General features: G+C 36.3%; 1 protein-coding gene across 6 annotated transcripts; it reads right to left on the bottom strand.

The window, feature by feature from the left end:
• Positions 1 to 1,252: 1,252 nt before the first annotated feature.
• CD55 (CD55 molecule (Cromer blood group)) lies at positions 1,253 to 27,537 on the bottom strand. 6 transcript variants are annotated; one of them, XM_056815850.1, is made up of 12 exons: positions 27,154 to 27,537; positions 25,184 to 25,369; positions 22,894 to 23,085; positions 21,696 to 21,795; positions 19,887 to 19,972; positions 18,094 to 18,282; positions 15,502 to 15,681; positions 11,085 to 11,846; positions 8,800 to 8,820; positions 7,133 to 7,217; positions 3,554 to 3,632; positions 1,253 to 2,445 (listed from the first exon to the last, which is right to left on the bottom strand). In XM_056815850.1, the coding sequence occupies exons 1-12, from the start codon at positions 27,245 to 27,247 to the stop codon at positions 2,431 to 2,433; spliced, it is 1,989 nt and encodes a 662-aa protein (XP_056671828.1). In that variant the 5' UTR covers positions 27,248 to 27,537; the 3' UTR covers positions 1,253 to 2,430. The 6 variants fall into 6 exon arrangements, with proteins under 6 accessions (XP_056671828.1, XP_056671829.1, XP_056671831.1 ...); XM_056815851.1 differs by lacking the exon at positions 7,133 to 7,217 and having other exon boundaries at positions 27,154 to 27,536; XM_056815849.1 differs by lacking the exon at positions 1,253 to 2,445 and having other exon boundaries at positions 2,452 to 3,632.

Raw genomic sequence — 27,537 nt, 5'->3', positions numbered from 1 at the left:
CCACCACCACGGAAGACCAAAAGACAATGCAATCAAGCAAAAGGGTCATTTATTGAACTGGTGTGCACCAGCAGCACACACCAGAAGAGCCCCGCCATAGAGTTCCAATCGTAGTCTGGGGATGCTGGGATATATATATATATATATATATATATATATATATATATATGTATATACATATATATATATATATATATATATATATATATATATATATATACCCTCCAGCATGCATGGCCCCCCAGTCCCTATCTGGTACATACCATTGTTGGAATGCTTGCCAGCATTTATGGTCCCTAAGTTCTTATCTGGTATCTACTGTTGGGATCTTTGACATATTAACTTCCAAGGCCCGGCAGTTTCCTGCTCCCTCAACACTTCCTAGCTGTGTGACCCTGAGCAAGTCACTTCACCCCCATTGCTAGCCCTTACCACTCTTCTACCTTGGAACCATTGCATAGTATTGATTCTTAGATGGAAGGTAAGGGGTTAAACAAAAATAATGCATAACCACTAGGGTAGTTCTGTTAGAACAAAAGAGAGGGTAATATAATTACAAGGAGTTTTCCACTGATCTGAAGAAGGCAAAAGGCTTAGATAGATTTTGGGGGAGGCAGAAGGGCATAGGGCTCTCCACCAGCCTGGATGCAATAGCCAGAGTCTAGGGTGAATGGACAAATAATTGAGATTGTCTTTAGTGGAGTTCTGCCTTGGGTGTTTGAGGGTTTATTGCTCAATCTGGGGGTTTCAGAAGACAAGTTGTAACAAACAAGCATGTAATTCTTACCCTATGGGTTACTTATAGGTGGTTCAAGGTATACAGTAGGAAATGTATCCCAATCAGAAGCCCAGGTCTGGATCTCATCCTTCTATCTAATTATTGTTGCTGGGCAGATTCACAAGGACTGAGTTGGAGAGTGACCTCAGGGGTAGTCATCATGTCATTTCTTTCAGGAGTTCTAAGCCCCAGTAAGGACTCACATTTATTGAAGTTCACAAAGTGTTTTCTTTATAATAATCTTGTGAGGTAGTTTTGACAATGACACAAAGCAGTTAAGTGTTTGACGATGGTAAACTTGTATTATAAAACTTAAAAAAATCCATTTGTTTCAAAACCCCCAGCTACTACTTGGATGGAAACAATATCCCTTATTTTGAATCTTGTTATATGGACAGTGCAAAGAGATGCGTCATTTATTCATGTGTTGTGAAGCCATTTAGCAAATTAGATAGCATCAAGATCACCATAGAATTTGTTTGCTTATTTTTATTTCAGGAAAATAAGATTCTCTTTATAAATCCTGAACATGTGAATTTTCACAGTACATATGTAAAACTTACACTCACTGAAGTAAATAAATAAATAAATTTTAAATTACAAGACAACAAAATATACAATTTGGCTATGAATTCATTATTTCAAAAGTACAGAACCTTTTTCTTTCTTTAGAAAATTCACCTTTATACAGTCTCTGGATGTAAAAATAAAACTGGTTTAACTTAGGCACTAACATCAGAATAGTCCTTTTCATAGTCTCCCCGCCCTCTTCCCCACCCCGCACCCCAGATATATTATGGACAAAAGTGCCTACTGATGTAGTCTACCAAAAAGGAAAAAAGGGAACTATGCAATTCCCTGTTTCTAAAATCCTGATGGAGCTCAAAACATCAAGAAGTCATGGGTCATCACACCTTCCCATTGTTTTTTATGTTAACATCATTATCAGATCCCAAGGACAGCTCATTTTTCTTCATCAGGGATTTCTTCTTTCAAAGGTGATTGATAGAAAGGAAGATTTGACAATTCAGTTCCTCTATTTCTGGCAGCTTGGAGCAAGATTTGAAAAAATGTCATCCTGATTTTTAAAAAAAATTACTCTTAATGCCTAATTATAGTCCTTTTTAAATGGAAGATTTCTTCTTTTGATAAACGTTATAAAGACAAAAAGGGGAGCTTGAGGAAATGGCATGCAGCTAGAGTGAAGGAGCAAGTGTTTTGGACTTAAAGAGAATTAAAATAGTATCAACTGACTAGTGAAAGCCAATTGATATTGAATGGATTTTGGTTAAGTGGTTTTTTTTTCTTTCTTTTCTGTTCTATGATAAGATTCAGTCCTCTGCTGCACACTTAGGAAAAAAAATGGAAATAGTCTAAGAGCCTGTAAATTGCTAGTGTTTTCAGGAGGTTTAGCTGGCTTCAGAGGAAGATTCTGAGGCTGACATCATTCTTAACTTCATTCAAATGCCAAGGCCAATAAGAAAATTCCATTTGCAGAAAGGAGAGTGGTTACGGTGAAAATGTTATCCACTTCTCATGAGAGCCCTAGTGAAACTAGATAGTCTGTGCAAAAGAATTTTCTTCCTTAACTCTTCTTTTTGGCTTTGTTAGTTAGCCAGTCGTTAATAGCTTTGTAATCAGCATGGCCAAGATTATATATGTATTTCCTGGAAAGTTAAAAAAAAAACCAACATAGGATCACAGATTGGTATTTTTTTTTCATTAAAGAGCACTGAATTAAGCATTAGTTTTATAAGGTTAGTGTGATTAAAACATCAAGCATTAGGCACAAAGCAACTTCATTAAAATAATGGCGATAATGGAAAAGAAATACATCAGATATTATGAATGACACTTCTTGGAGGCGTCTTTGTTCCTAGAGTTCAGTAACTATACAACTGTCACTGTAGATGAGAATTCATTTCTTAAGTTCTTTGGAGTGATACAGACAAACTTTTAGACAGTTTCCTAGTTAAGAGGTTCTTTTAGGCAAGTAATTTACTGTGGAGGAAAGGCATGATATATATATGGTGGCATGTGTACACACATGAGGCAGCTTGGAGGAGTGGTGAATAGAATTGATTCAGGTTAATATTCAAATTCAAATCTGGCTTCAGAAACTTACTATGTGACCCTGGGCAAATCACATCTGTACCTCAGTTTCTAGATCTATAATATGGGATGGTAATAATAACTATGACTCAGGAAGAAGATATTTGTAGTGTTTTGTCAACCTTGATATGAAATTAAAGTATTAGCCATTATTATTATTTATATATGAAGAAAGGGAGCCAAATTCTGTTTTGCTCTAAATAATACTTCTTAAGGGTCTTACAAAGACTCCAAAAACACCTGTACAAAATACAAGATAAAAAAGTTAGTTTTAAAAGCATCTGAAACTGCCAAGACAAAGGAGTAACATGTTAATGTAGGTTAATAGCATTGTGTTTATAACAAATAAGGATAATGAAAATACATGCACCCATAAGCACCAATATACAGCCTACTTTTTTTCAGAATCATATAATGTAATGAAATCAGAGTAGAATGCAGGATTTACTACAGAAATGTAAATAATTAATGAAGAAAGATTCTAGTGATGTATGTGTTAAGACAAGGGAGGGAAACCAAAATTAAAATGTATCTGGTAGTAATAGAATAATTGTTAAATGTGGAAAAATCCCGAGTTAATTGTGTTGACCAACATTTTAGGAGCTGCAGAAAAGAGTCAGGATAAGACAAACATTTTTTTTCTTTTTAACCAACAGTTCTTACTTCTGTGGGCTTGCCAGTCTCCATTTTATCAGATAAGACAACATAAAGTTCTTTGCTGATCTCATGAATATTGTAAGAGCTGAAGAGCAGAGGAGGGAAAAAAGCTAAATGAATTAGGTAAGGGGTATATTTAATAAAAAAGAAAAGGCAAATCATTGTTCTCAGTACCTATCCCATTCCCAAACAAAATTGTTGACATACAAACATCATTAACATGCGCATCATGCTCAGAATCTTAAAAATGAAAAGGGACTTAAAGATATTAAATCTACTTCCATTCTAGAGACAAGGAAACCAAGACCCAGAAAAGCTAAGTAACTTATGAAAAGTCATATAACTATTAAGTGGGGGAGCCAACATCAGGACCCAGATCTCCTTAGTTCTATGGAAATCACGTTCTGTTATAAATCAATTCATTCCCTTTGAAGTAAATCTTGTTAACTGTTAATGAGAAGCTGAAAATAGGTCAGTCTCAACTTCATGATGACCATACTACTGAACATTCAAGAATTCAAAGCAAAATTTTATCTATGTCCAGTAGCAAAGTCAATTCTAGCCCTCTTTTTGTTGTACCCAGAATAAGGAGTGGTTTCATATGAAAGAGAGAGAAAATAAAATCCCCTTAATTGGTGGCTTTCACAAATATTTCCTATGATTAGAGAACCACGAACAGAGCCCTAGGGTTAGTGTCTAAAGGTCAGGTTTTTATTATCAGTTATGCTACTTACTACATAGTCTTTGTTAGAGTAGGTCTAGAAGAACTTTACACTCCCTTTCAGCTCCAAGTTCTGAGTCTTTCTGTGATGGTACAAATGTTGTAATTTAAATATTATCAAAGGCATAACAAAGAACAAATAAATGGTCCCACCAGTGTTTTTCTTCATAAGGAAAAAAAAAAAGATATGACATACAGGTACTCTCAATGAATCCACTATCAGTAGAATTGAGTCAGATTTTAGAGCTAATAAAAAATGAGCAATTCTCCCCTGCCTTTATGGGGAATAAAATCGCTGATTTTTAGGTGATAACGTGAATAATAATGAGCACGATATAAAAAGAAATTAGTAAATAATAGAAGAAATGTTGTAAAGATGATGGCTGAAAATTACATTTCCAGAGAAACTCCTTACTCAGAAGTCAATTTTTGCCTAGAATGTTGGTCTTTCTTCAGTGTTTGGGAAAAACCTAAAATGTAATTAAATCTTACTAGACAATCTTTTGCTATAATTCACATAATTTTAGTAGCAATTAGTGTTTGTTAATATTGCCAAAACTAGATGAAAAAAATAAGATCTAAAGAACAAGTATTTTATATTATAAATATTATCATTCATGCATGTCTGACTCTTTGTCAGCCCATTTGAGGTTTTCTTGGCAGAGCTACTGGAGTGGTTTGCCATTATCTTCTCCAGATCATTTTACAGATGAGGAAATAGAGGCAAACAGAATTAAATAACTTACCCTGGGTCATATAGCTAGTGAGTAACTGAGGCCAGATTTGAACATAGGTTTTCTTTGATTCCAGGCTGAATGCTCTATCCTGCTGCCTGTTTTTAATATAATGTCCCAAATACTGAATGGTTTAAGTGAGATATAAGGAAAAGGAACTTTTTATTTCACGTTTATCATGGATGCAAATGATGCTAGTCATTTTATGAAAGAAAGAACAGGGAGTAAAAAGCAGTCTTCACATTACTAAAAGTGCTAAGCAAGGCAATTAACATTTGAAAGTCAATATCATTTATGAGTTAATAGACAGGTTTTTACCAAGACTTGAAGTTTTTCAGTCTTAAAATCTGTATAACAGTGCTAGAGGCAGCTAGGTAGCACTATAGATAGAGAGCCAGGCCTAGAGTTGGTAGGCCCTGGGTTCAAATGTGGACTCTGATGCTTCCTACCTGTGTGACTGGGCAAGTCATTTAACTCACATTGCCTAGTCTTTACTAAATTTTCTGCCTTGGAATAGATACTTAGTATCAATTCTAAAGCAGAAGGTAAAGTTAAAAATATAACTTAAATAGCATTTTCTTGTCCAAGGCTATATCAGATAATTGAGTTTTATAATTTAAAGTACATAATTTCAGTGTAGAATTAGGGGATCCAAATAATACTCTTATTTTTAAGCCATGCTTTTACGTTGTAGAAATTAGAAATCTTTATTTTAAATATAAACAAGGAAAAATTAAGATGATTTATGGGAAAATTCCTAAATGAAAAAATTTAAACTAGTACTTTAAATTGTTTGTCTCTTCTGATCATATTTCCCTTACTCATAGGAGTATATGTTATAGGAGATAGGGAAGTGAGCAGTAGACATTGACTTCTGTTGTATATCTCTTTCCATTATAAATATTTCAGCTAACAATGAAATTAATTCATTTCAGGAGTCAAAAATCATAGTCACAGTATTCAGAAGTAATGTTTAAGCAGTGTGGTACGGTAGATAGTGTATTGGATATGGAATCAAGAAGGCCTGGCTTCAAATCCTGCCTCAGAGCTATGTGACCCTGGTTAAGTAACTACCTCTTTGGGTCTCAGTTTCCTTATTTTTAAAAAGGGGAAGAACTAGATTTATGATCTCTAAAGTCCCTTCTAGCTCTAAATGAATGAATGAATCTATGATGCCTTTATCTAAAATTTGCCAGAAAAAGCAACTAAATTTACTTACCTAAACTCAAGAAATTAGAATATTTAAAATTAGAAAATAAAACACTTAAGCTAATCAAAATGCTTGATTTTAAATAATTACTTATGAAATGAAAACACAGTTAATTGTCTTAATATTACATTTAGGTATTTTACACTTCTTTTAAGTAAACAAACTATTTGAAGGCCTGGAGGATGGTCAAGATCTTTCATTTATTTCATCAGTGTAGGGAATTTCTGGGGTGAAATTTTTTCCCTCAGATGTAGCTGAGAACTCGTCAGTAACAGATACTTTTACCAAACTGCTTGTGTCACTGAGCAGTTAAATGATTTTCATAGCCATTGCAGGCATTGGAGGCCAGATGGGAACCCAGCCCAAAGCAAAATCTTAATGTCTAGTATACAATAACTTGTGAGACCTTAAGAATCATTGTCATGAGAAAATCAAGCACGTTTATTGATTAGCAAGTAGTTCCATTCAGACACACATCCCAAATACGACTACAGGTTTGTTTAGGTTTTCCTGGGTTTTAGATGGATAAAGGTTATGAAACTCACAACTAGCATCATGCAGTAAATTGAAGAGTTAATGGGAAATCAGACCAGTTAGCATTTTTTTCTTTTATGCAGCAGGAAAAATAAATAAATAAACCAAATTCAAGTTTTAAAATTTCCTTGAACTATTAGGAAACTAAAACAGTCTGAAGACTTTGGAGACCCCCTATATCTCTGTGCTGCTGCATACACTTGGGTCATGATAAAAGCCTTGAAAGAGAGTAATTAAAGGTTTATAGAAAGACAAAAAGGCATTCACATGTCAAAGGTGCAATAGTGCTCAGAAAGTTTTCAGGAGATGTAGCATCCAACTTGAGTTTTATGGGGAAAGATGCTAACAAATCAGAAGAGGAAAATAATTTTTGGATTTTGGCTCACCCTGATTTCCCATAGTTATAAAGAAGTTTGACGAAAACTGGAAGTACTATTAGAACAGCCATTACTATGAGACCACCAACAATTCCTTGAAAGAAAAACATTTTGGTAACCAAATTAGGTGTGGAAGGGAAAACTATTAAATGTGATATGATTAAGAAACACGTTGTTTTGAAATGATTCAAAACTAAAAAATGTAGAGAAATCTCACGTTTGAGACTAAATATCTAACACTATTTCTCAAATTCTCATCTTACCATTTTTAAAATTGATATCCTCCAACAGTATCTAATCTATTTTTGCTTGGTGGAATTATAAAATTTATCTGCTTCATCCTCAGGTTTTAAGGGTTTTGCTCATCTAAGAATCTTCATTGTTAGGTTGTTCTCCCTGCTGTCTACTTATAGACGGGATTGTTTAGCAAAATGAAATTTTGTTTTTCATATCAAGCATGTTAAGCTAACTTAAAATCTCATATGATGTTGTTGGAATTTATCCTTCCCTAAGACCTTTAACCTCCTAGTTTCTATTTTTAGCCATCCTTTACATCCCTTACTCTATTCCTTCTTTCCCTCCATTCTTCTTTCTTTCCTTCCTAGTTATTAATTCTTCCTGATTTTTTACTGCAATATGAGATGTGCTAACATCAACACAACAGAGAGATTGTGAATGGCTAACTGACAAAAATAGTCCGCTCTCTCCCTCTCCAGTCCCTTCTAAATCAGAAATCTACAGGTTTAAAATGTTTCTGTAGTTATACAGGTATGTGAACAAAGAAGTTAGGGTTTAGGTTGTGCCTCGGAGTGTGTGAGAGGAAGATGGTATAAAGGGATATTCTCCAGATCCATCTACCCAATGATAATCTTCCAATATAGCTCCAGTTTTACTTGACATTCAGGAGACTGTCTTGTTTAGTCAAGCAAAGGTTCAGCCCTTTAATTCTAGCCTGAAATCTTCATGTCTTGCTCCTATCTGCTGCTAAACTTGTATAATATTTTGATCCTTCCCTCTTTTCACTTTTTTTCATTGCTGGAATTTCCAAGAGCCAGTTTGGTCATTATTTATATTAATACTATGAACCAAAGTCTCTACAAGATTTTACCCACTCTCACAATTAAATGTTTTCTGTAACTTTGAATACATCACTTTTTTTCAAAGTTTAATTATAACTGAAGTAAAAAACAAACAAGTAAGTAATCTGAATAATCTGTTTATAGAAGTCAAGTTATCCCAAAAGAATTCAAAGGCATAAAAATGTAATGGTTATATATTTTGAAAGCCAATAGTGATCATGAACAGTAGGAATTGTGCAATGGATTATGGATTATTTGAAGACAGGAACTGTATCTTAATTAATTCTTTTTGATTTCATCGCAGTGATTAGAAGGTTACTTGGCACAAGGTAGACATTGAGTATGATCAGATCCTTCTCATCAGAATAGATATGGGAGAAATTGAGAACAAAGCAGGTCTCTGGTAGCATCTCCTGCATTTCAGCAACATTTGTACATACCCTCTATTTATTTGATCTCTCTTTGCTTCACGTAAGCATTTAATTTCAATAGCATTCAAAGAAGAGTGACGTGGGATCACCAAGAGGTCCGAATAAATGGAAAATATCTTACATGGATAAGGATAACAATCTAAGAATGTCTGAAGGTTGAACTTACCACTGAAAGAGGTGGCAGCACCTGAAGAGGGAATGAATAAAGAAAACAGTAAATTGTAGCATAAATGTTGATGTCTTCTGGAAGAATCAATGACACGGATTTAAAGTATAACAATATAGTATCTGGGGAGGATACATTCTAAGATCTACTGTGGATAGTTAAACCCAGTGATATAAGTGAACACTTACTGACTCCATATATATGTACATACATTTGTAGAGTAAAATTTTATCAATAAGTTAAATACACAGTAAGACCAATTACCAATATTAAATACAGTAATAATAAAGAATAACATTCTGCATTATTATATGATACTCTCTTCTTATCCATAGAGGATGCATTCCAGGACCCCTAGAGGATACCTAAAACCAGGGAAGGTTCTTGCTTTAACTTTTAACAGATATGTTAAATTTACTGCATAGTACTGTGCTCTCTCTCCTCATTCCTCAATTCATGGCCTCCCCCCACCAAAAAAAACCCTAAAAAACAAACCCTCCAAATGAAACCAGAAGAACTAACTTGTAGAAAGACCACCTTGGCAAACAGACCTCTATCAAGGGCAGACATCCGGTGCAAAGAGAAGAGACCTTTCCTCTACTATGCCTACCCAGTCTCCTCCCTCATCCAGCAGCAGCCCTCTTCCTATCTCTCTCCATTCCCTGGAATGACCTCAGGTAACTGAAAATTCAGAAATAAAAATTACAGATAAGAAGAGACTAGTGTATTTCAAAACCAGAATTGCATTTTCAGAATATATGCTATTTACAAACTTTTAAAAATTTGTTCTAAATTTTTATCTAGGGCATGAGTTAATTTTTTTTTCATCTAGACCTGTGATTTCATCAGTGTCAACATAGATTGGTAACCATTTTTTCAATAATAGGTTTAGAGTTGACCTGGGATTTTTATAGGTTAGATCATCTATTGGCTTATGTGTGTCAGAAGTACAACTTGAAACAAGGTTGACCTGATTCTCAGGTCAGTCCTTTGCCTTCCACATCAAGTATGGTTTATAACCCATCTAAATCTAGAGATATGAAGACCAACTTTAAATAAAATAATTCTGTAAAGTGTTCAATATCATCAAATCTCTCAAGGAAAATTTCCTATCTCATAAGATTATTTTAAGGGAAACACTTTATAAAACTTATTGAACTTTAGGGAAGTTAGGTATTATTAGTAGGAAAAAAATCCCATGAAAATAATGTAAAGGTCACATTATGTTTTGATTTGAACTGCCATAATGAGAATGAATCCTTTAATCATCCCAAATTGTACCTCAACTCATGATAGCTATGATCTCTGATAATTCATGCTCTTGACTGTTTGAATAGCATAGAATTTTACCTCATTTTACCCTCAAATAAAAAAAACAATAGAAAATAGCTCATACTATTGAGATGAATAAATTCATCTAGGGTTCTAGTTAGAATAGAAGATAATATCTATTAAGTTTTTCCCTATAAGACTCAGTTTACTTTATATTGAAGAAAAATTTCCTTCCCAAATAGAATTTCTCATCACAAAACTAGAATTTCCCATTTGTTAAATCAGGGTACTTAGACAAAGGAGGACACGGTGTGTTTTATTCAGCTATGACACATCAAAGAATACATAATGAAAGTAGAAATGACTTGGCTCTATATAAGATTCTTCCTAGGTTCCATGGTTCCCTGAAGCTTTTCTAAGTGCTAAGATTTCCCTTCTCAACCTCAACCTGGAACTGATTTTTGGTAGTACATAATTTTCCTTTTTCTTCCCCAAACAATCTAATGGCCTCCCTTCCTCCTTCTCTCCCTTTCTCCGTTCCTTCTTTCCCCTTTACTTTCTGTCTTAGAATAGATACTAAAAATCATGATAATTATAACAATTATAAGTGGTAAGGGCTAGGCAGTTGAGGTCAATTGAATTACCTAGGATCACACAGCTGGGATGTGCCTGGGAGCAGATTTGGGGCCTAGGATCTCCCATCTCTACACCTGGCTCTCTATTCACTGACCCACTTAGGTCTCCTGATATAATGGCTTTTATCTCAATTTTTGTTCTGATACCATTCAAGGATGCCAATATAAAGTTGCTTGAGGCCCTGAATAAAACTACGATAGCATTGATGGACCTGAGATCATTTAACAAAAATTCTCATTTTTGCAATTCAATTCTATATAACCTCTTATCTTAAAAAAAAAAAAAGGACATTGCAAAACCTTATTTTTGAAAGAAAAAAAAAAGCACAGTATAAACTCATTAAGATGATTAAAAAGGAGTAGAGCATTTCCACTGACCTGAAGGAGTGGTTCTTTTCGCACTCATTTCTGTCACTCGTCTTGTTGTGTGAAAAGATGTAGTTTTAAAAGGACGAAGAGTGGTGACAATTTTTGTAGAACTCTGCGTTGTTGTGGTGGATCTTTTGCTTGTTGTTGGGGTGGGAGTTGTGGCAACATTTGTTACATTGACCTGTTGTATTGGTGGTGGAGACTTTGTTTGTGGAGCATTTGTTGGATTGGCTTGTGTTGGTGGTGGGGCCTCTGTTGCTGGAGAGTTTGTGGCATTGGTTTGTTGCATTGGTGGTGGGGCCTCTGTTGCTGGAGAGTTTGTGGCATTGGTTTGTTGCATTGGTGGTGGGGCCTCTGTTGCTGGAGAGCTTGTGGCATTGGCTTGTTGCATGGTTGGTGGGACTTCTGTTGCTGGAGAGCTTGTGGCATTGGCTTGTTGCATGGTTGGTGGGGCCTCTGTTGCTGGAGAGCTTGTGGCATTGGCTTGTTGCATGGTTGGTGGGGCCTCTGTTGCTGGAGAGCTTGTGGCATTGGCTTGTGACATTGGTGGTGGGGCCTCTGTTGCTGGAGAGCTTGTGGCATTGGCTTGTTGCATGGTTGGTGGGACTTCTGTTGCTGGAGAGCTTGTGGCATTGGCTTGTTCTGTTAGTGATTGTTCCTTTGTGGTTGGAGCATTTGTTGGGTTGACTTGTTGTGTTGGTGGGGCCTCTGTTGCTGGAGCATTTGTTGTGGTCAATTTTTTAACTGTTGTTGGGGCCACTGTGGTAATTCCTATAAGTGGCAAAGAATCCCAATCATAAACAGTAATTAAATATTACTTTTAAAGTTAGCATTTATTACACATCCTCTGAAAATTGTCTTTGAGAAACTTACTACCTTGTTTAACCTTGGTAAGTCACATAAGCTCCCTGGACCTCCATTTCCATATCTGTTAAATGAAGATTTAGACTAGATGACCTCCCAGGTTCCTTCTAGCTCTAGATTTATGACCCTATGATCTTCTTGTGAGTTTTATGGGAAACAAAAGTAGTTATAATACATACTATTTTTGACCTCCACTTACTGTAAATATCAGTCATTTTCTCTAAGTATTGGTATTTACAACCTTTCCAATTATTTTTTAAATTTACTCTGTATATATTTTGTTTGTTTATCAATGTATAAATCCTCCTTCCCCCCAGTAAAATGTAAACCTCTTGGAGACAGGGACTGTTTTGTTTTTTTGTCTTTGTATTCCCAGAGTGAAGTGATGGTCCTTGGCATAAAGTAAGTGTTAATAAACATTATTTTAATTAAATTTCTATGAACTGAATTGTTAATAGACTCAAAGTCATAGTATAATAAACCGGTTCATAGACTATTTCTAAAGTAGACTATGGTGGGTGGTGGTGGGATATGTTGGAAATTCACTGTTCTGGATGGTGTCAGAGAAACTGGGTTCACATTCCACCTTTGACACCATATGTCCTTGGATGCATCACTTACTTTCCTTTGGCCTCAGTTTCCTCATCTATGAATGTAGGGGTTAGACTAGGTGGCCTTTGAGGTTTTTTCTAGGACCTAGATCTATGAGTTTATCAATAAAAGGAATAGGAAATAAGAGCTGCAAGAATAAGATGATTTCATTCATTGAGATTTCCATGTCTTCACTCTTTTTACCTCAGTATATAACTAATGGACTATGGAATATAATCATGTCTGCTTATTATACAAGTTGACAGGGGAAATGGTTCTAAGTTAATATCTTTGTTCCATTCTTTCAAATTGGGTTGGTGAAGTTTTCCTGCTGTAAAGTCAGAAAGTTCTCTCTAGGGGCTCCCAACACCAACAAAATAGGAAGTCTAGATAATGCAAGCATAAGTCAACAAGTTATACTGTGTAAAATACTGCCATTTCTTCTCTCTCTACTTCTTGGACAAACTGAATACTTAACCCACATATCAGCAAGTCCAATTCTTGTATTTTGGTTTAGATTATGATTCTTTGGGAAGAGCCTAATGGATTGCCAATAATATGGACACCAATCACACTTGGGAGTTAATGGAATGGCATAGAGAGCCTATGATATTTGTCAGGTTTCCTGGATTTTAGTCTTAGCTCCCTTGCTGATTGTGTGATTTTAAGTGCTTTATGTTTTTTGGCTCCAGTTTTCCCACTTTGGTCTTGGTTTTTTGCCAATATTAAATGGTAAGAGGCAAGGTGGGGCCAGTCTTAGTGTCATGAAGACATGAGCTCAAGAACCAGGAGAACATTGTACACAGAGACTGACACACATTGAATATAATGGACTTCTCCATTAGTGGCAATGCAGTGATCCTGAACAACTCAGAGGGATCTATGAGAAAGAACACTATCCTCATTCAGGGGAAAAACTGTGGGAGTAGAAACACAGAAGAAAAACAACTGCTTGACTACATGAGTCGAGGGGGATATGATTGGGGATGTAGACTCTAAATGAACATTCTAGTGCAAACACCAACAACATGGAAATAGGTTCTGATCAAGGATACATGTAATACCCAGTGGAATTGCATGCCGGCTACGGGAAGGGTGGGGTGAGGGGAGGAAGGGAAAGAATATAATTCTTGTAACCAAGGAAAAATGTTCTAAATTGACTAAATAAAATAAAAAAAAAGAAGACATGGGCTCAAGCTAAGCTTTAAGACACATCCCAGCCATGTCATTGTGGGTAAGTCATTATGCTACTCAATACTCCAGGCAAATGTCTAAAAGTATAAACAATTATATATTTAGTACATATATAATATATAATGTATTATAATTTTAGATTATATACTATATATAATTATATTAAACATTATGCTCTCTCTAAATACACACATATATTATATATATGTATATACATATACATATATATATATATATATATATATATATATATATGTAATCAGATGATTTGTCTCTATGCAGGATAGGGACTTCAATGCTGACTTCCCATTGTATTGTGGCTATGGTTATGATCCAAACATGGTAATTGTGGGGGCCCTGAGAGGGAAAATATACATGGAAGATCTAGCTGAGGAGTTCCTTCTTTCCAGTGGGCTAATTGGACTTCCTTAATACCTTTTGCCATTAGTGACAAATTCTTTTGTCTAGAAGGTTTGCTTCCTTTGGGATAAAAGCAGAGAGGGATGTGTTTTCTTCCCACAAGCCACCAACCCAAGCCCAGGCAACAAGTTCAGGATTTCCCTCATCACTTTGCTACCTTCAGGGTCCTCCTACTTAAAGATGCTCTCTTGAAATTCCAACCTCAACAGAAGTAGCTAAGGGACTGAGGCAGACAAAAGAAGATGGGACCATCCACTCTCCTAGCACTAGCAGTAACACTGTTCTTTCTGCTCTTCCAAACCCACCTCCACTAAAATGAACTTTAACCTTTTGTGCAGTTCTTCTATAGAATGATGGGTGATTTAATGTTAAACAGAGTGCTTAACTAACACTTCTAATTCACTTATTGGGATTTCTTTATAGAAGGAATAAGTATATATATTTCATATTAGTGACTCTTGAATTATATTGAGGTTATATATATATATATATATATATATATATATATATATATATATATATATATATATATATACTATGGAATGCTTAAGGAGCAAATGACTAAAGGTCCACTAGTCAAGATGTTTGGAAATTTCAAATGATCATTTTTTAAAACCTTTCCTTCCATCTTGGAATCAATACTGTGTACTGGTTCTAAGAAGAGCAGTCAGGGCTAGGCAATGGAGGATAAGTGGCTTCTCCAAGGTCTCACAGCTAGGAAGTACCCTCTATTTCAAGCATGTTGACTATTCCTTCTTTCCTCAAACATGACCAGTACTTCATTGCTTCTGCCATTTTGCTTTTGCTCTTCTAGTTCCAGTCATCCTAGTGTTCTCTTCCTCCCATTCTGCTGAAATCTTACTCAGATGTTGAGACCCAGCTCAACTATCCCTCAGTAGGAAATAATCTTTCTTCTTTCCCCCTCTTCTGTGCCTTACCTTACACCACAATCTGCCTAGTATTCATTTGTGTATATGCCTTATAATTAGGATAGGATCTCTGTTAATTAATCTCTGCCTTGGGTCAAATTGAACACTTTCTTGAATTAATTTCATTTTAGGTCTGCTGTTTTTCCTTAGCTTGGCAATGCAACTTGAAAAGTAAAACACATTATTCATACTGCCATTATCATTTGCTTTCAAAATTATTTTTAGACTTTTAAAAATAAATTACATTCATGATAGAATGTAAGTTTCTTTAGGACAGAGACTGTTTCATGTTTGTCTTTATATTCCTAGTTCCTAAGAGTGCCTGGTACACAGTAGACATTTGATGTTATGCTTATTGGTTGCTCTGTTTATAAACAGAAATAAGAAAAATATTTTGAATGGGGAATAAAAAGCCATTATTTCCTTACCCTTACATAGTGGAATACCAGGAGTCCACTTATTATCAGAACCACATTGGATTGTGCTATTGCCCACCAGGATGAATCCAGGATTGCAGTCAAATATCAAGGTGTCCTGATATCTATAAGGTGGTTTTGATGGGGATTTCTTTTGCCCATTTGGAACTATTGGATTTTCACACCTGACATCTGAAAACAATGACAATATTGTTGCAAGGTAAGTACAGTTCAGAAATAGGGCTAGAATATAGTCACTGGTATTTTTCAAGATGCCTATATTTATTATAACCATTTTCCATTTTAGAAAGCTTATTGAAAGAGAATAGACCTGGGATAGCTAAGATGCTCAGGGAATGAAAAGCCAGATCTCAAGATGAGGCCCTGGGTTCAAATCTGTATTCAGACACTTCTTAGCTGTGTTACACTGTACAAGTCACTTAACCCTAATTGCCTAGCCTTTACATCTTTTCTGCTTTGGAACTGATACTTAGTATTGATTCCAAGACAGAAAAATGGGTTTAAAAAAAAAGAATACATTTGAGTGAAACCAAAGCACTAATACTGGACCATGCCATGTTGTCTCTCCATCTTTAGTGGTCTTCTTAGAAGCAGCAAACCTTCCTCATCCTCAGTCCTTTTCTTTCATTCTTCTTTGATTCTGCTTCCCTCCTTTCCTCCTTCCCCCATCTCCCTATCACCTCCTAACTCCTTCCCTCAATTGCATATGCCATCAGTATGAGAATTCTTAGTTATAGCTCTGAGTGAAAAGGAGCTTCAAGAATTACAAAAGAGCTTAAAATAATTGATGAAAATGGCATAGTGGAAAAGTGAGTGGCTCCTTTAGCATTTAAAAAGTACAGAGATAACCTAGTAGGTACAATGTTGCCTATATAGGAAGCATACTGGGAGCTAGCTTGAATCCATGAACCATTTATTAAAATTTCAGTGTATATACACTGTTGAAATCAGCAATGCTACAAATAGGGCTTGATTTATTGTTTTTTTTTTTACTATTACATGTAAGAAGATAATATAAAAACTATCAATAGTGTGGAAAGGAAAACTGAAGCATGTTTTGGACTTTCTGCCACTCAGGTGGAACAAATAGCAGTTGGAATGTTAGAGAGAAGATACTGACAAGAATGACAGTTGGTGGGGGAAGGGGAACTTGGAGAGTGACAGTTGGTCTCCTGACAGACTCTCTTCCTGACCCTCGGACTGGAAGGAGCCTCCCTCCCTGTCTTGGGATAGAAGTTTCTTTATTCCTGGATTTTATCTACTGTGTGCTCTACCTGGATTCCTGTGATCCTGTCATCAAACAAAAGGATTTAAGGGAAGCGTTTTGAACTGTAAGGCTGGTTTTTAGGGCGTTAGCCCAAAGAGACAGGCCCAACCAGCTCTGAAGGTCAGAACCTTTTCTTCCTCTTGCTGTCTACTTCTAAAGACTTTGAACTTAAGAAAAACTATCATAGATTAGCTTAGACAGGAATAAAAAAAAAACCCTTCAGCAGCCTACGAGGCCTGGCCTCAGCTCAAAATCTGAGATAGACTCAAATCCAATCTAGGGAAATCCTGATTCCCTGATACCTCCCAATCCAAACGTGTTATTAAAACTCATTTTTATTTAAATAACCAGAAGTTAGATAAGAGGACTATCATTTCAGGGGAACATAAAGGGAGTAGAACCCAAGGACAGCCATTCAGCCATAAATGGTCCTAATTGGAGCCCTGCTGGGCGACCTTGGTCTGGGGGAGGCTTGTCCCTGAGGAGGGTCTGTGCTTACCTATTCTGGGGTATCTTCAACATCAATCAATAGAGAAAACATCCCCTCATGCTATCATAGGTGGCCCATTGGGAACCCCATTTTTCATAGACAGCCTCTCAGCAGGGAGTATCTCCCTCCTTTTACCTCACCAGCATCCATATTCCCTCTCTACCTTCAACTCCTCCATTCTCTGTTACAAAACCTTCTTTACTCCCTGTACTTCTTCAATATCCCTACAATTCCTTTAAATATTATAATAGTGCAGATTAAACTTAAAAAGTTTCCATCTCCCCAGAGAGATGACTGTTAAATCTGTGAGGCAGGTCCAGAGACAGGAGGTCCTGGGTTCAAATCTCCCCTCAGACACTTCCTAGCTGTGTGACCCTGGGCAAATCAATTAACTCCCATTACCTAGCCCTTACTGCTCTTCTGCCTTGGAACCAATAAACAGTACTGATTCTAAGATAGAAAGTAAGGGTTTTTTTTTTAAGCATTTACGTGAATATCACTGCCTGTAAACATAATATAAATCATGCTTCTTAAGATTACCATCTTAACTCCTTTAACACATTTCAAGCCCATTTAATTGTGTCTATTTTTCCATAAAGACACCCTTTCCAGTTGTATAATTGTAGTAAACGAGGGAATATTATTCATGTTTTAGGAGTGAATTTTATAGCCAACTTTTCAGGAATATATAAAAGGAAGAATACTTCTATCAATTTTCCAAATGTTAGACTATTTAAAATGTCATAGCACAGTCTTAGTTTAAACTTGTTCTACCCAAACAAAAATGAAACAAAAAGACAATTGTTTTAATATACAAAGTAGTTACCTTTGCATTGAGGGGGAGGGCTACTCCATTCTCCTTGTTCATCTTTAACAGTACAATGAATAGACTTCTCCCCAATAAGTGACAAGTTTTTATCACATGTATAAGTTACGGATGATCCATATTTATAACTGTTTTGATTGCCTTGGATTTCTCCATTAACAATTTTTGGAGGTTCTTGACATAAAATTTCTAAAGGAAAAACATCTAAGATCTTTAAAACATGAAATGCCTTTTCCAAATAAAAAATGTGTTAAAGATAACAAAATAGAAATCTTCAAAGATTCTATTAATGAAGAAATTAAGAGTAATGAGTTGAACTACTTGACTGGAACCACAGATTTATTGCTATTTGAAATGGTATGTTAAATCATGACAGTGGCAGGATAAAAATGAGATAAACAGGGAAACTGCATTATCATTAATGTAGCTTAAACGATGATAAAAGAAAGTAATATGCATTTACATGCCCCAAATGGAATAGCATCTAATTGATTAAAGGAAAAGTCACTGAAATTGTAAAGAAGTCTAGAGAGAAAATAAGCAGAGAATTTCAGTAGATTACTTTCAGACCTAGACAAATCTAAGCAAGATATAAACAAGAAGTTAAATATCTGAATAAACTTTGGAAAAGTGAACTATAATAGACCTTTGGCAATTACCAAATGGGTGGAAAGGAGATTAATATTTCTCAACTGGACATGGCACTTTTACAAAAAATGACTATGATTGGAGACATAAAGACTTCACAAACAGAGAAACACAAAAATATTTAATATATTCTTTATTGACTAAAATGTCATAAAATTATGTCCAATAAAAGGTCTTTGAAGAATAGAATAAAATTTGAAATGAAATAATTTAATCTTAAAGAATTGTTTGGCCCAGTAAGAATTGTTTGGCCCAGAGTAAATTGTGGAAACAACAGAAAATTTTATTAAAGAAAATAACAATAATGGGATAATAAGCAAAACTTTTGAGATGCAGCCAAAGAAGTCCTTAGAAAAAAACTGATATTTCAAATAAATTATATCTTATATCATTAACAAAGCAGCAAAGAACAGATCAATGAAATGCAACTTAAAAACTAGAAAAGCAACAAATGAAAAATCTTAAACGTCAAAATAAAAACCTGGAAAAAAAAGATTCATGAACTTAGTCTGTACTAGAAATATGTGGTTAGAGTATATAATATGCATTTTTGGGAATCACATAATGAGAAAAACATTATAGGGGTATTGACAATATTAAACTAGGAGAATGCAGTGTTCTGGCTGAGGTTTTATGAAACAATGTTGGGGGACGGGCAGAGAAAAACTCATCCCAATATTTCTGCTGTACCCAATTATATCTTCCAACTTCCAAGCAATTTTTTTCCACATGGGCCAGACAGTGCCAAAAGTAATTTAAATGTCAAAAACAAACCCTGGTAATAAAGTTTAGTTTTAGAAAGAAGGAATTAAATTGGCTTTTATTCCTTAAAATCAGTGATAAAAATCTGCTCAGGGAAAAGTAGTTTTTATTTACTAAACTAAATTAAGCAAACAATATGCAATTAACCCCTCTTTCCCTCAGTTTCCCCACTATAAAATGGAGACCTTGGTGATAATATTAATAATAATAATGCCTATTTTACATTCATTATAAGGATCAAAATATACAACAAATGTAAAGAGCCTTCCAAACCTTAAGACACAATAGGTAAATGCTCACTGTTATTATTAAGCCATAATTTTTATTATAGGTTCTATAAAATCTATACAACATTCACCTAATAACCTCTGTTAATGTCTCACCTGTGCACTCTGGAGGTGGGGGACTCCAAACAACATTTTTATCCATAAAAATACAATGACTGTCTTCTGCTCCCAATAACCTATATCTAAACAAGAGGAAGAAAAAAGCTGAAAGACATGGCTTCTATTTCCTTATTTGAATTTTCTCAACCACTGAAGAAATATCTTAATTTTTTTTGCCAGTAGGTGGAGACATAATAACGTGTAATAACAGTCTACTGTCTTGGAAGAAGCAAATTGAGGATTTAAGTCATAGGGATGATAATAATGGGACAGTATAAAAGAGAGAATTTTTTTGGATAAGTAGGAATCCCTTTCCCCACTATACACATATAGTAAACACAAAGATTTTTCTAAAAACTTGTTTTATGGTATAAATGCCCACATTTTTCAGTATTTTTGAACGTCTTAAAGATCAATTTCTCTTTCACATGTGTATTTTATAGTATCTGAAGTACTTTTACAGATAACTAGTTACTAAAACATTTAACATGTAGAAATTAGAAGACAGATATTCTCATTTCACAAGAACAAAGGTTGAACCAAGAACCAAGAAATGAGTAAAATGATATACCAGATGCCACTTAGAGACCTTGCATAAGAACTAGGAATAGAAATGTAAGCTATCTAGATAAGGGAAAAAATGTCTTTCTTGCCATGATCCCCCCCATAAAAACCAAAACAAACCTCCTATATTATAACATTTCTATTATAGTTACCAGGACCATAGTATTTAAGATTTGGAAGGGTCCTTCAGTCAACCCTCAATAGATGGTACATTGAATAGATCTGAATTCAACTTCAGCCTCAGATACTTACTAGATGTGTAACCCTGGGCAAGTCACTTAACAATGATTTCCCTCAATTTTCTCATCTATAAAATGGGAATAACAATGGCCCTTACCTCCCAGGTTTGTTATAAGGACCAAAGTGATGTAATAATTGTGAAAGCAGTTTCCAAACCTCAAGTAATATCTGAATATAAATATAGACCAGCATATAACGCCCATTCTCTCTCCTGGATTTTTTCCTTCTCTAGCAATCACTATATTGATCATTGATGAAATTAGAATAACTATATTGAATCAGAGACTCTGAAGGCGCTGGATTCTGAAGGATAGTCAGGTCTGGAAAAAGAAGATCCGGAATTCAAATCTGACCTCAGACACTTCTGAGCACGTCATTTAACCCTAATTGCCTGCCCCTTACTGCTCTTCTGTCTTGGAACCAATCCTCGGTATTTTTTCTAAGATAGAAGGGAAAGGAAAGAGAAGGAGAAGGGAGGGAAAGGGAGGGGAGTCCAGACTATCAGTCACAACATTATAAATCCCTAAAGTTGAATCATCTGCTTTATGAATGACTACAGTTATGGTAGACAGAGAGCTAGTCTCAAAGGGAGGAAGACTTTGATGGTCCATGTCCCATCTCTGACATATACTGGCTTGACAGCCCTGGGTAAATCTCTTAACCTCAATACAATTAAAAAAAGTATCTCTTACCTTCCACCTTAGAATCAATATTATGGACTGGATCCAAGGCAGAAGAGAAGTAAGGGCTAGGCAATGGGCGTTCAGTGACTTGCCCAGGGTCACCCAGCTAGGAAGTGTCTGAGGTCAAATTTGAACTCAGGACCTCCCCATCTCTAGGTCTGATTCTCCCTCCACTGAATTACTGAGCTACCCCTCATGTAATTTTAAGTTGTGGAGAAGATCCCAACATGCCTCGGTAGAGCCAGTTTTCTTATCTGGGAATCCCCTCAGCCAATGAAACGACAGGTCTGGCCCCTATTCCTATATAACAAAAACTTACCCTTCATTACAAGTATAGGTGATGACTGAGCCTAATAAGATGTCAGTTGCTATATCAACATGACCGTGTAGGAGCTCTGGAGGAGTTGGACATGATTTTCCTACAAGAAAATAAAAACGGAATGAGGTTTTATCTTTCTATCATCCTCTACATTCAAAATGCCATCTGATCTATATCCTTCACTTCTTATATTGTGGAATATTGTTGAATTATGATTATTGATGATTATATGTCAATATCAGTAATAGATCAATAGATTTTTTCTTTTGACTTTCCCTTTATTATTTACCTTCATATTATGAAAAGACTTCACCAAAGAGATAGTTTCATTTTACTTAGTCAAACTTCTAGTCACCTTTAAAAATATGACTAATATGTTATTTGGAAAGAAATCTTAAAAGTCTGCCTCGGTGGATGAAGAGCCAGGCCTAGAGATGGGAGGTACTGGGTTCAAATCTGTCTTCAGACACTTCCTAGCTGTGTGACCCTGGGCAAGTCACTTGACTCCCATTGCCTAGTCCTTACCACTCTTCTGCCTTGGAACCAATACACAGTATTGATTCTAAGATGGAAGGTAAGGGTTTGAAAAAATTATGCCTATTTCCAAATAATAAATAAAGAAGTTAAACTTCTAGAAATGATTTAAAGCAAAACCTATATGCACTATAAGAGGGTTCTTTTTATTATTATTAGTATTATATTTTATTTGATCATTTCCAAGCATTATTCGTTAAAGACATAGATCATTTTCTTTTCCTCCCCCCCACCCCCCATAGCCGACGCGTAAATCCACTGGGCATTACATGTTTTCTTGATTTGAACCCATTGCTATGTTGATATTTGCATTAGAGTGTTCATTTAGAGTCTCTCCTCTGTCATGTCAAGAGGGTTCTTTTAATTAAAGGGGAAATAGATATTCCTTGTTTCCCAACTCTTTTCCCGCACTTCATTTTTAAGAGAAAACACATTTTCAGGGGAAGCTGGGTAACTCAGTGGATGGAGAGCCAGGCCTAGAGACAGGAAGTCCCAGGTTCCAATCTGGCTTCACACCCTTCCTAGCTGTGTGACCCTGGGCAAGTCACTTGATCCCCATTGCCTAGCCCTTACCACTCTTCTGCCTTGGAACCAATACACAGTACTAATTCTAAGATGGAAGGTGAGGGTTTAAAAACAAAACACATTTTCACGGGATACTCACTTTTACAAAATTCAGAGGCATTGGACCACACCACATTCTGAAGGCATGTAAGCTTTGCTGGCAGAGAAGGATCTCTTTTATAACCTGGCCGGCACTCATATTGCACAACAGAACCCACTGGAAAGTAGTTCTGTTTACTAAACTGCTTTTTGAGTGAAGCAAAACGTAATAAAGGTGGGACATCACATGTACCTGATAATGAAAAGGAGAAACACACACAGGAAACCTTTTTTTTTTAACCTAACTTTACTTTTGCTCCCAAAACCCACATCCTCTATGATCTCCTCAATATGAATATTCCCTCCAGTGATGTAGATTGCAGCTGGTTGATGCCTAAGCAGTGAGGAAGTTCATTTGATAGAGCACTGAACCTGCAGTTAGGAAAACTTGAATTTCAATTTTTTTTTCTTAGATACTAGCTGTTTGACCTAAGGAATGTGACACAAGTTCTGTCTGGCTCATTTTCCACAACTATAAAATGCAGATAGGTGGCACGATGGATAGTGCCAGGCTGGGAGTCAGGAAGATTCAATGTCCTGAATTCAAATCTGGTCTCAGACACTTACTAGCTGCGTGAACCTAGACAAGTCACTTCATCCTGTTTGCCATAGTTTACTCATCTGCCAAATGAACTAGAGAAGGAAATGGCAAGTCAATCCAGTGTCTTTGCTAAGAAAACCTCAAATGTCACAAAATATTGGACATGACTGAAACGACTCAACAACAGCAACTGGAATAATATCACCTGCTTCCCAGGGTGGTTGTGAATGAGATAATTATTTATAAAGTGCTGAGCACTGTGCCTGGTCCCCAGAAGTGTATAAATTGAATTTGGGGAAATATGTATATAAATGGAGATTTTGAGCCTTTGGACTTCATCCCCCAGAAGTCCCTTAGTATTTCCCAAAATTCCATTTATACAGTAGGTGATTAATAAATACTTGTTTATTTTCTCCCTTCCTATTTATCCCATATATCTTATCTACACCCTTCCATAGATTTCCTTTCAGAGGTCCACCCAACATGAAGAGAGGTCACAGTGATTTCCCTTTCTGAACTGCTTTATGTTTGCTGTTTGTGCCACTCATTTAACAACTACAATTTTCCACAACAAATATATTTTATATTCTGTCTTCCCTCCCCAGAATCCATTTCCTCCTTAACACAAGCACCTCTTAGAATTCTTAGCTTCTTTCAAAACTCAGTTAAAATATCACCTCCTACATGAGGAGTTCCACGAATCTATATAACCAAGTATTAATGCTTACCACCCCTCTCCTCATCTCTTGCAAAAGTATTTTATATCTGATAATATTTATATAGCTTGCACCTTATGTTCTTGAGGGCAGGAAATGTTTCCTTTCCATCTATGTATCTGCAATGCCCAGCAGTAGTACCTGGCCGGCACTCATATTGCACAACAGAGTACCTGACCAGCGTAGTACCTGACACATAGATGCTTAATAAACATTTGTTGATTGAATGACTACAAATTCCTCAAAGGCAGGGGATCTTTCTTTGTATGTCCCCCCTTCTATCTAGTAAATGTGAAATAAGTGAGAATTAAACACAAGGCACTTAAAATGTCATTTAGAATTGTTTCAATAAAATCTGAGAAAATATTTTAGCTCTGGAATTTGTACTCAAGAGTATTACCAAAAATAGCTATGATTTTTTTTAAATTCCCTAACTAGCAGTGATTGTCTTTATTAATTGGGAAGAAGCTGTAATATTAGAAAACCTTTTAATGAGCAGAACTGATTCAGGTAAACAATGCCTTCATTCAATAAGACTGTGGGCATTTGGCTTAACTTGTTAGAAAATACTCCATCGGGGGCAGCTGGGTAGCTCAGTGGATTGAGAACCAGTCCTAGAGACGGGAGGTCCTAGGTTCAAATCTGGCTTCAGCCACTTCCCAGCTGTGTGACCCTGGGCAAGTCACTTGACCCCCATTGCCTAGCCCTTACCACTCTTCTGCCTTGGAGCCAATACACAGTATTGACTCCAAGACGGAAGGTAAGGGTTTAAAAAAAAAAAGAAAGAAAGAAAATACTCCATCTTGAATGCTAAATCATTGAGTCACTGAAAATGTTATTATGTACATGTAAAACTCAGTGGAATTTCTTGTCAACTATAGGAGAGGGGAGGATGACAACATGAATCATGTAACCTTGGAAAACATGGGTAGATTTGTTACTGGAATAAAATCAAGAAAATCTAAAAAAAAAGAAAATTTTTATGCATTTAGGTGACACAGCTTTTCATAAGCATATTAAAAATAAAGACTTACGATTACAAAACTCTGACAACTTTGACCATTTATTGGTTTGAAGACAGACCAGTGAGTCTGACTTGCCAGGCATTTTTACAAATCCTTCATTACATTTGTATGTTACAGTGGTGTCAACAGGAAAACTTGTTACACCATTCAGTTCTGGCTTAGCATTGGGTATATCCGGAGGGATATTGCATTCACCTTTAAAACAAAACAAAACAAAAGTAGGCTGAATTTAGTGAAATAGCATCTTACAGATGAATGAGACAATCACAAATAAACCTGGAAAGACACATATGAAGTGAACAGAACCTGGAAAATGTTGTACCCAGTAATGGCAAGAAGTATCATGTAAGATGATCAATCATGAATGACAACTATTATCAGTAATGTGAAGATTCCTCCAAGGAACTCATGGAAAAAAAGGCTATCTACCACCAAAGAAGGAACTGATGGAATCTGCATGCAGATTGAAATATACCATTCTTCATTTTATTTTCTTCATGAATTTTTCTTTAGAGTAAGCTATGTTTATCTTTTTTAACAACATGTTTGACATGGAATTGTGTACTGCCTGACAGCACATGTTCCACCTATCTCATATTGCCTGCTGTTTTGGGAAGGAGGGAGAGTTGGGAGGAAAGGAGAGAACATATATCACAAAATGTCAGAAAATGATCATTGAAATTGTATATACATGTAGTCTGGAAAAAAATGTAAAAAATAAAAGAAAATAAAAAGAAATGGCATCTCAGAGTAATGAGGTCTTTTCAGATGATTAAGAAAAAAGTCTCCAGAGATGTAACTGCCAAATAGGTCTGAACTACCAGAATCAAGGATTGGAGCAGAATGAGAGAGGCAAGAATTCTAATTCTGGTTCTACCATTAAACATCTGGGTGATCTTAGCCATCTCCTCCAACTGCTGTCTCAGTTTCCTCATTTGTAAAATGTAGAAGATGGATTAAATGATCTTCAAGATCCTCCCCTGTTCTAATACTCCAATTCTCTGTTTCATCTTTTTTTTTTCTCCTGATAATGACAACCAGAAAGGAAAAATGCAGTCAATAGCCCATTAGTCTAGGCTCTCCAATTTTCAAGTTGCTTTCATTGAACTACATCCTAGATTGACTATTAGATACTTGGAGGTCATTAGCTACCTGCCCCTTTAAGCCAAAAAAATAAGATAAAATAAAGAAATATTTGTCATAATGTGGTAGATAATACAGTGGATTTGGGGAAAGATGAACTAAGTTTGTATCTCACCTCTGCTTCTTGCTACCTTTGTGATTTTGAATGTTACTTGTCCATCCTGGATCTTAGTTTTTTTTCTCTAAAATAAAAGGACTGGAAGACTAGATTATCTCCATAGCCCTCTAGCTCCAATCTGTTAAGAAGCTAGTTCATTTATTTATTCTTTTCCTTAGAGAGTTCACCCTATTCAGTCTCCCATGAGGTTTTAAGAGAGGTTTCCTTATTAACCTGTTGAGTGAGGTGTCTTGGAATGGTAGAATCAGGAGACCTCCTGCGTTTTAAAGCTGCCTCAGAAACTAGCTATGAGGCTGTGGGCAATTCACTCTCTAAGCCTCAGTTTCCTCATGTGTAAAATGGGGATGTAATATTTTCACTCCCTACCTCATAGGATTGATGTGGGAGTAAACACTGCGAACTTCAAAATTCCATAGAAATGAGTTACTATTAATCAAATCCTAGTCCACACCTCATCTCTGAAATCCTCAGCAACTCACAGCTCCCGTTTTGAGCAGAAGATAGTGACCTTCTTTTTAGGCAGAGTGTGTCCAAAGAAGACATCATTTTTACTAGCACACCCACTTTCCTACGCATGGAAACCCAGCCTCTACATTCCTTCAGTCCCCATTACTTCTCGGTTGCCCATGACCACGGACTCATTTCCAACCCTCTCCCTTGCCTCAAACCTATAAGCAGTTCGTTCTGAGGTCCAGGGCGCCCCAACGTCTCCACTCACCGTGAGCCTTGGACAGGTACAGAAGCAGCAGCAGCAACGATAGGAGCCCAGGGTGCCCCAGCGTCGGGGGTGCCCTGTGGGACGCGGGGCTCATGACATACACCGGCCCAGAGACAGCCGCGGGGTTTGGAGGTAGCTCACGCCGAGCGTCCGGGATGGGAAGAGGAAGAAAATGTCCAGAGGTGCTGTCTCTCCTCACTGGGAATTACTCTTTGGATAAGGAGTAGCCAGCAGCGGTACCTACTCCCGGGCTTAATGAAGGCGGGCCAAGGGTGGAGCTTTGAGTCCCAAGAGGAGCTGGCCCAAGCACAGGTGCCCGCGGAGGCGGGGCCTCAGAGTCTGGGAGAAATTGGAACCCTGACTTTTGAGCCAGAGCGTCTGAGA

Source organism: Monodelphis domestica, chromosome 2, assembly GCF_027887165.1.
Source record: "Monodelphis domestica isolate mMonDom1 chromosome 2, mMonDom1.pri, whole genome shotgun sequence".
Classification (NCBI taxonomy): domain Eukaryota; kingdom Metazoa; phylum Chordata; class Mammalia; order Didelphimorphia; family Didelphidae; genus Monodelphis; species Monodelphis domestica.
This window is presented reverse-complemented; position numbering and strand designations above follow the sequence as displayed.

Bases quoted from the DNA above. Each gene is read 5' to 3' on its own strand.
- CD55 (XM_001372808.5), bottom strand. From the start codon at position 27,247: ATGAGCCCCGCGTCCCACAGGGCACCCCCGACGCTGGGGCACCCTGGG. The intron at 18,283-19,886 runs GTGAGACATTAA...TTTTTCCTTTAG, and splicing joins CCCACCTCCAGAGTGCACAG to AAATTTTATGTCAAGAACCT. The intron at 8,821-11,084 runs GTCAGTGGAAAT...TTCCCTCTTCAG, and splicing joins GAAAAGAACCACTCCTTCAG to GTGCTGCCACCTCTTTCAGT.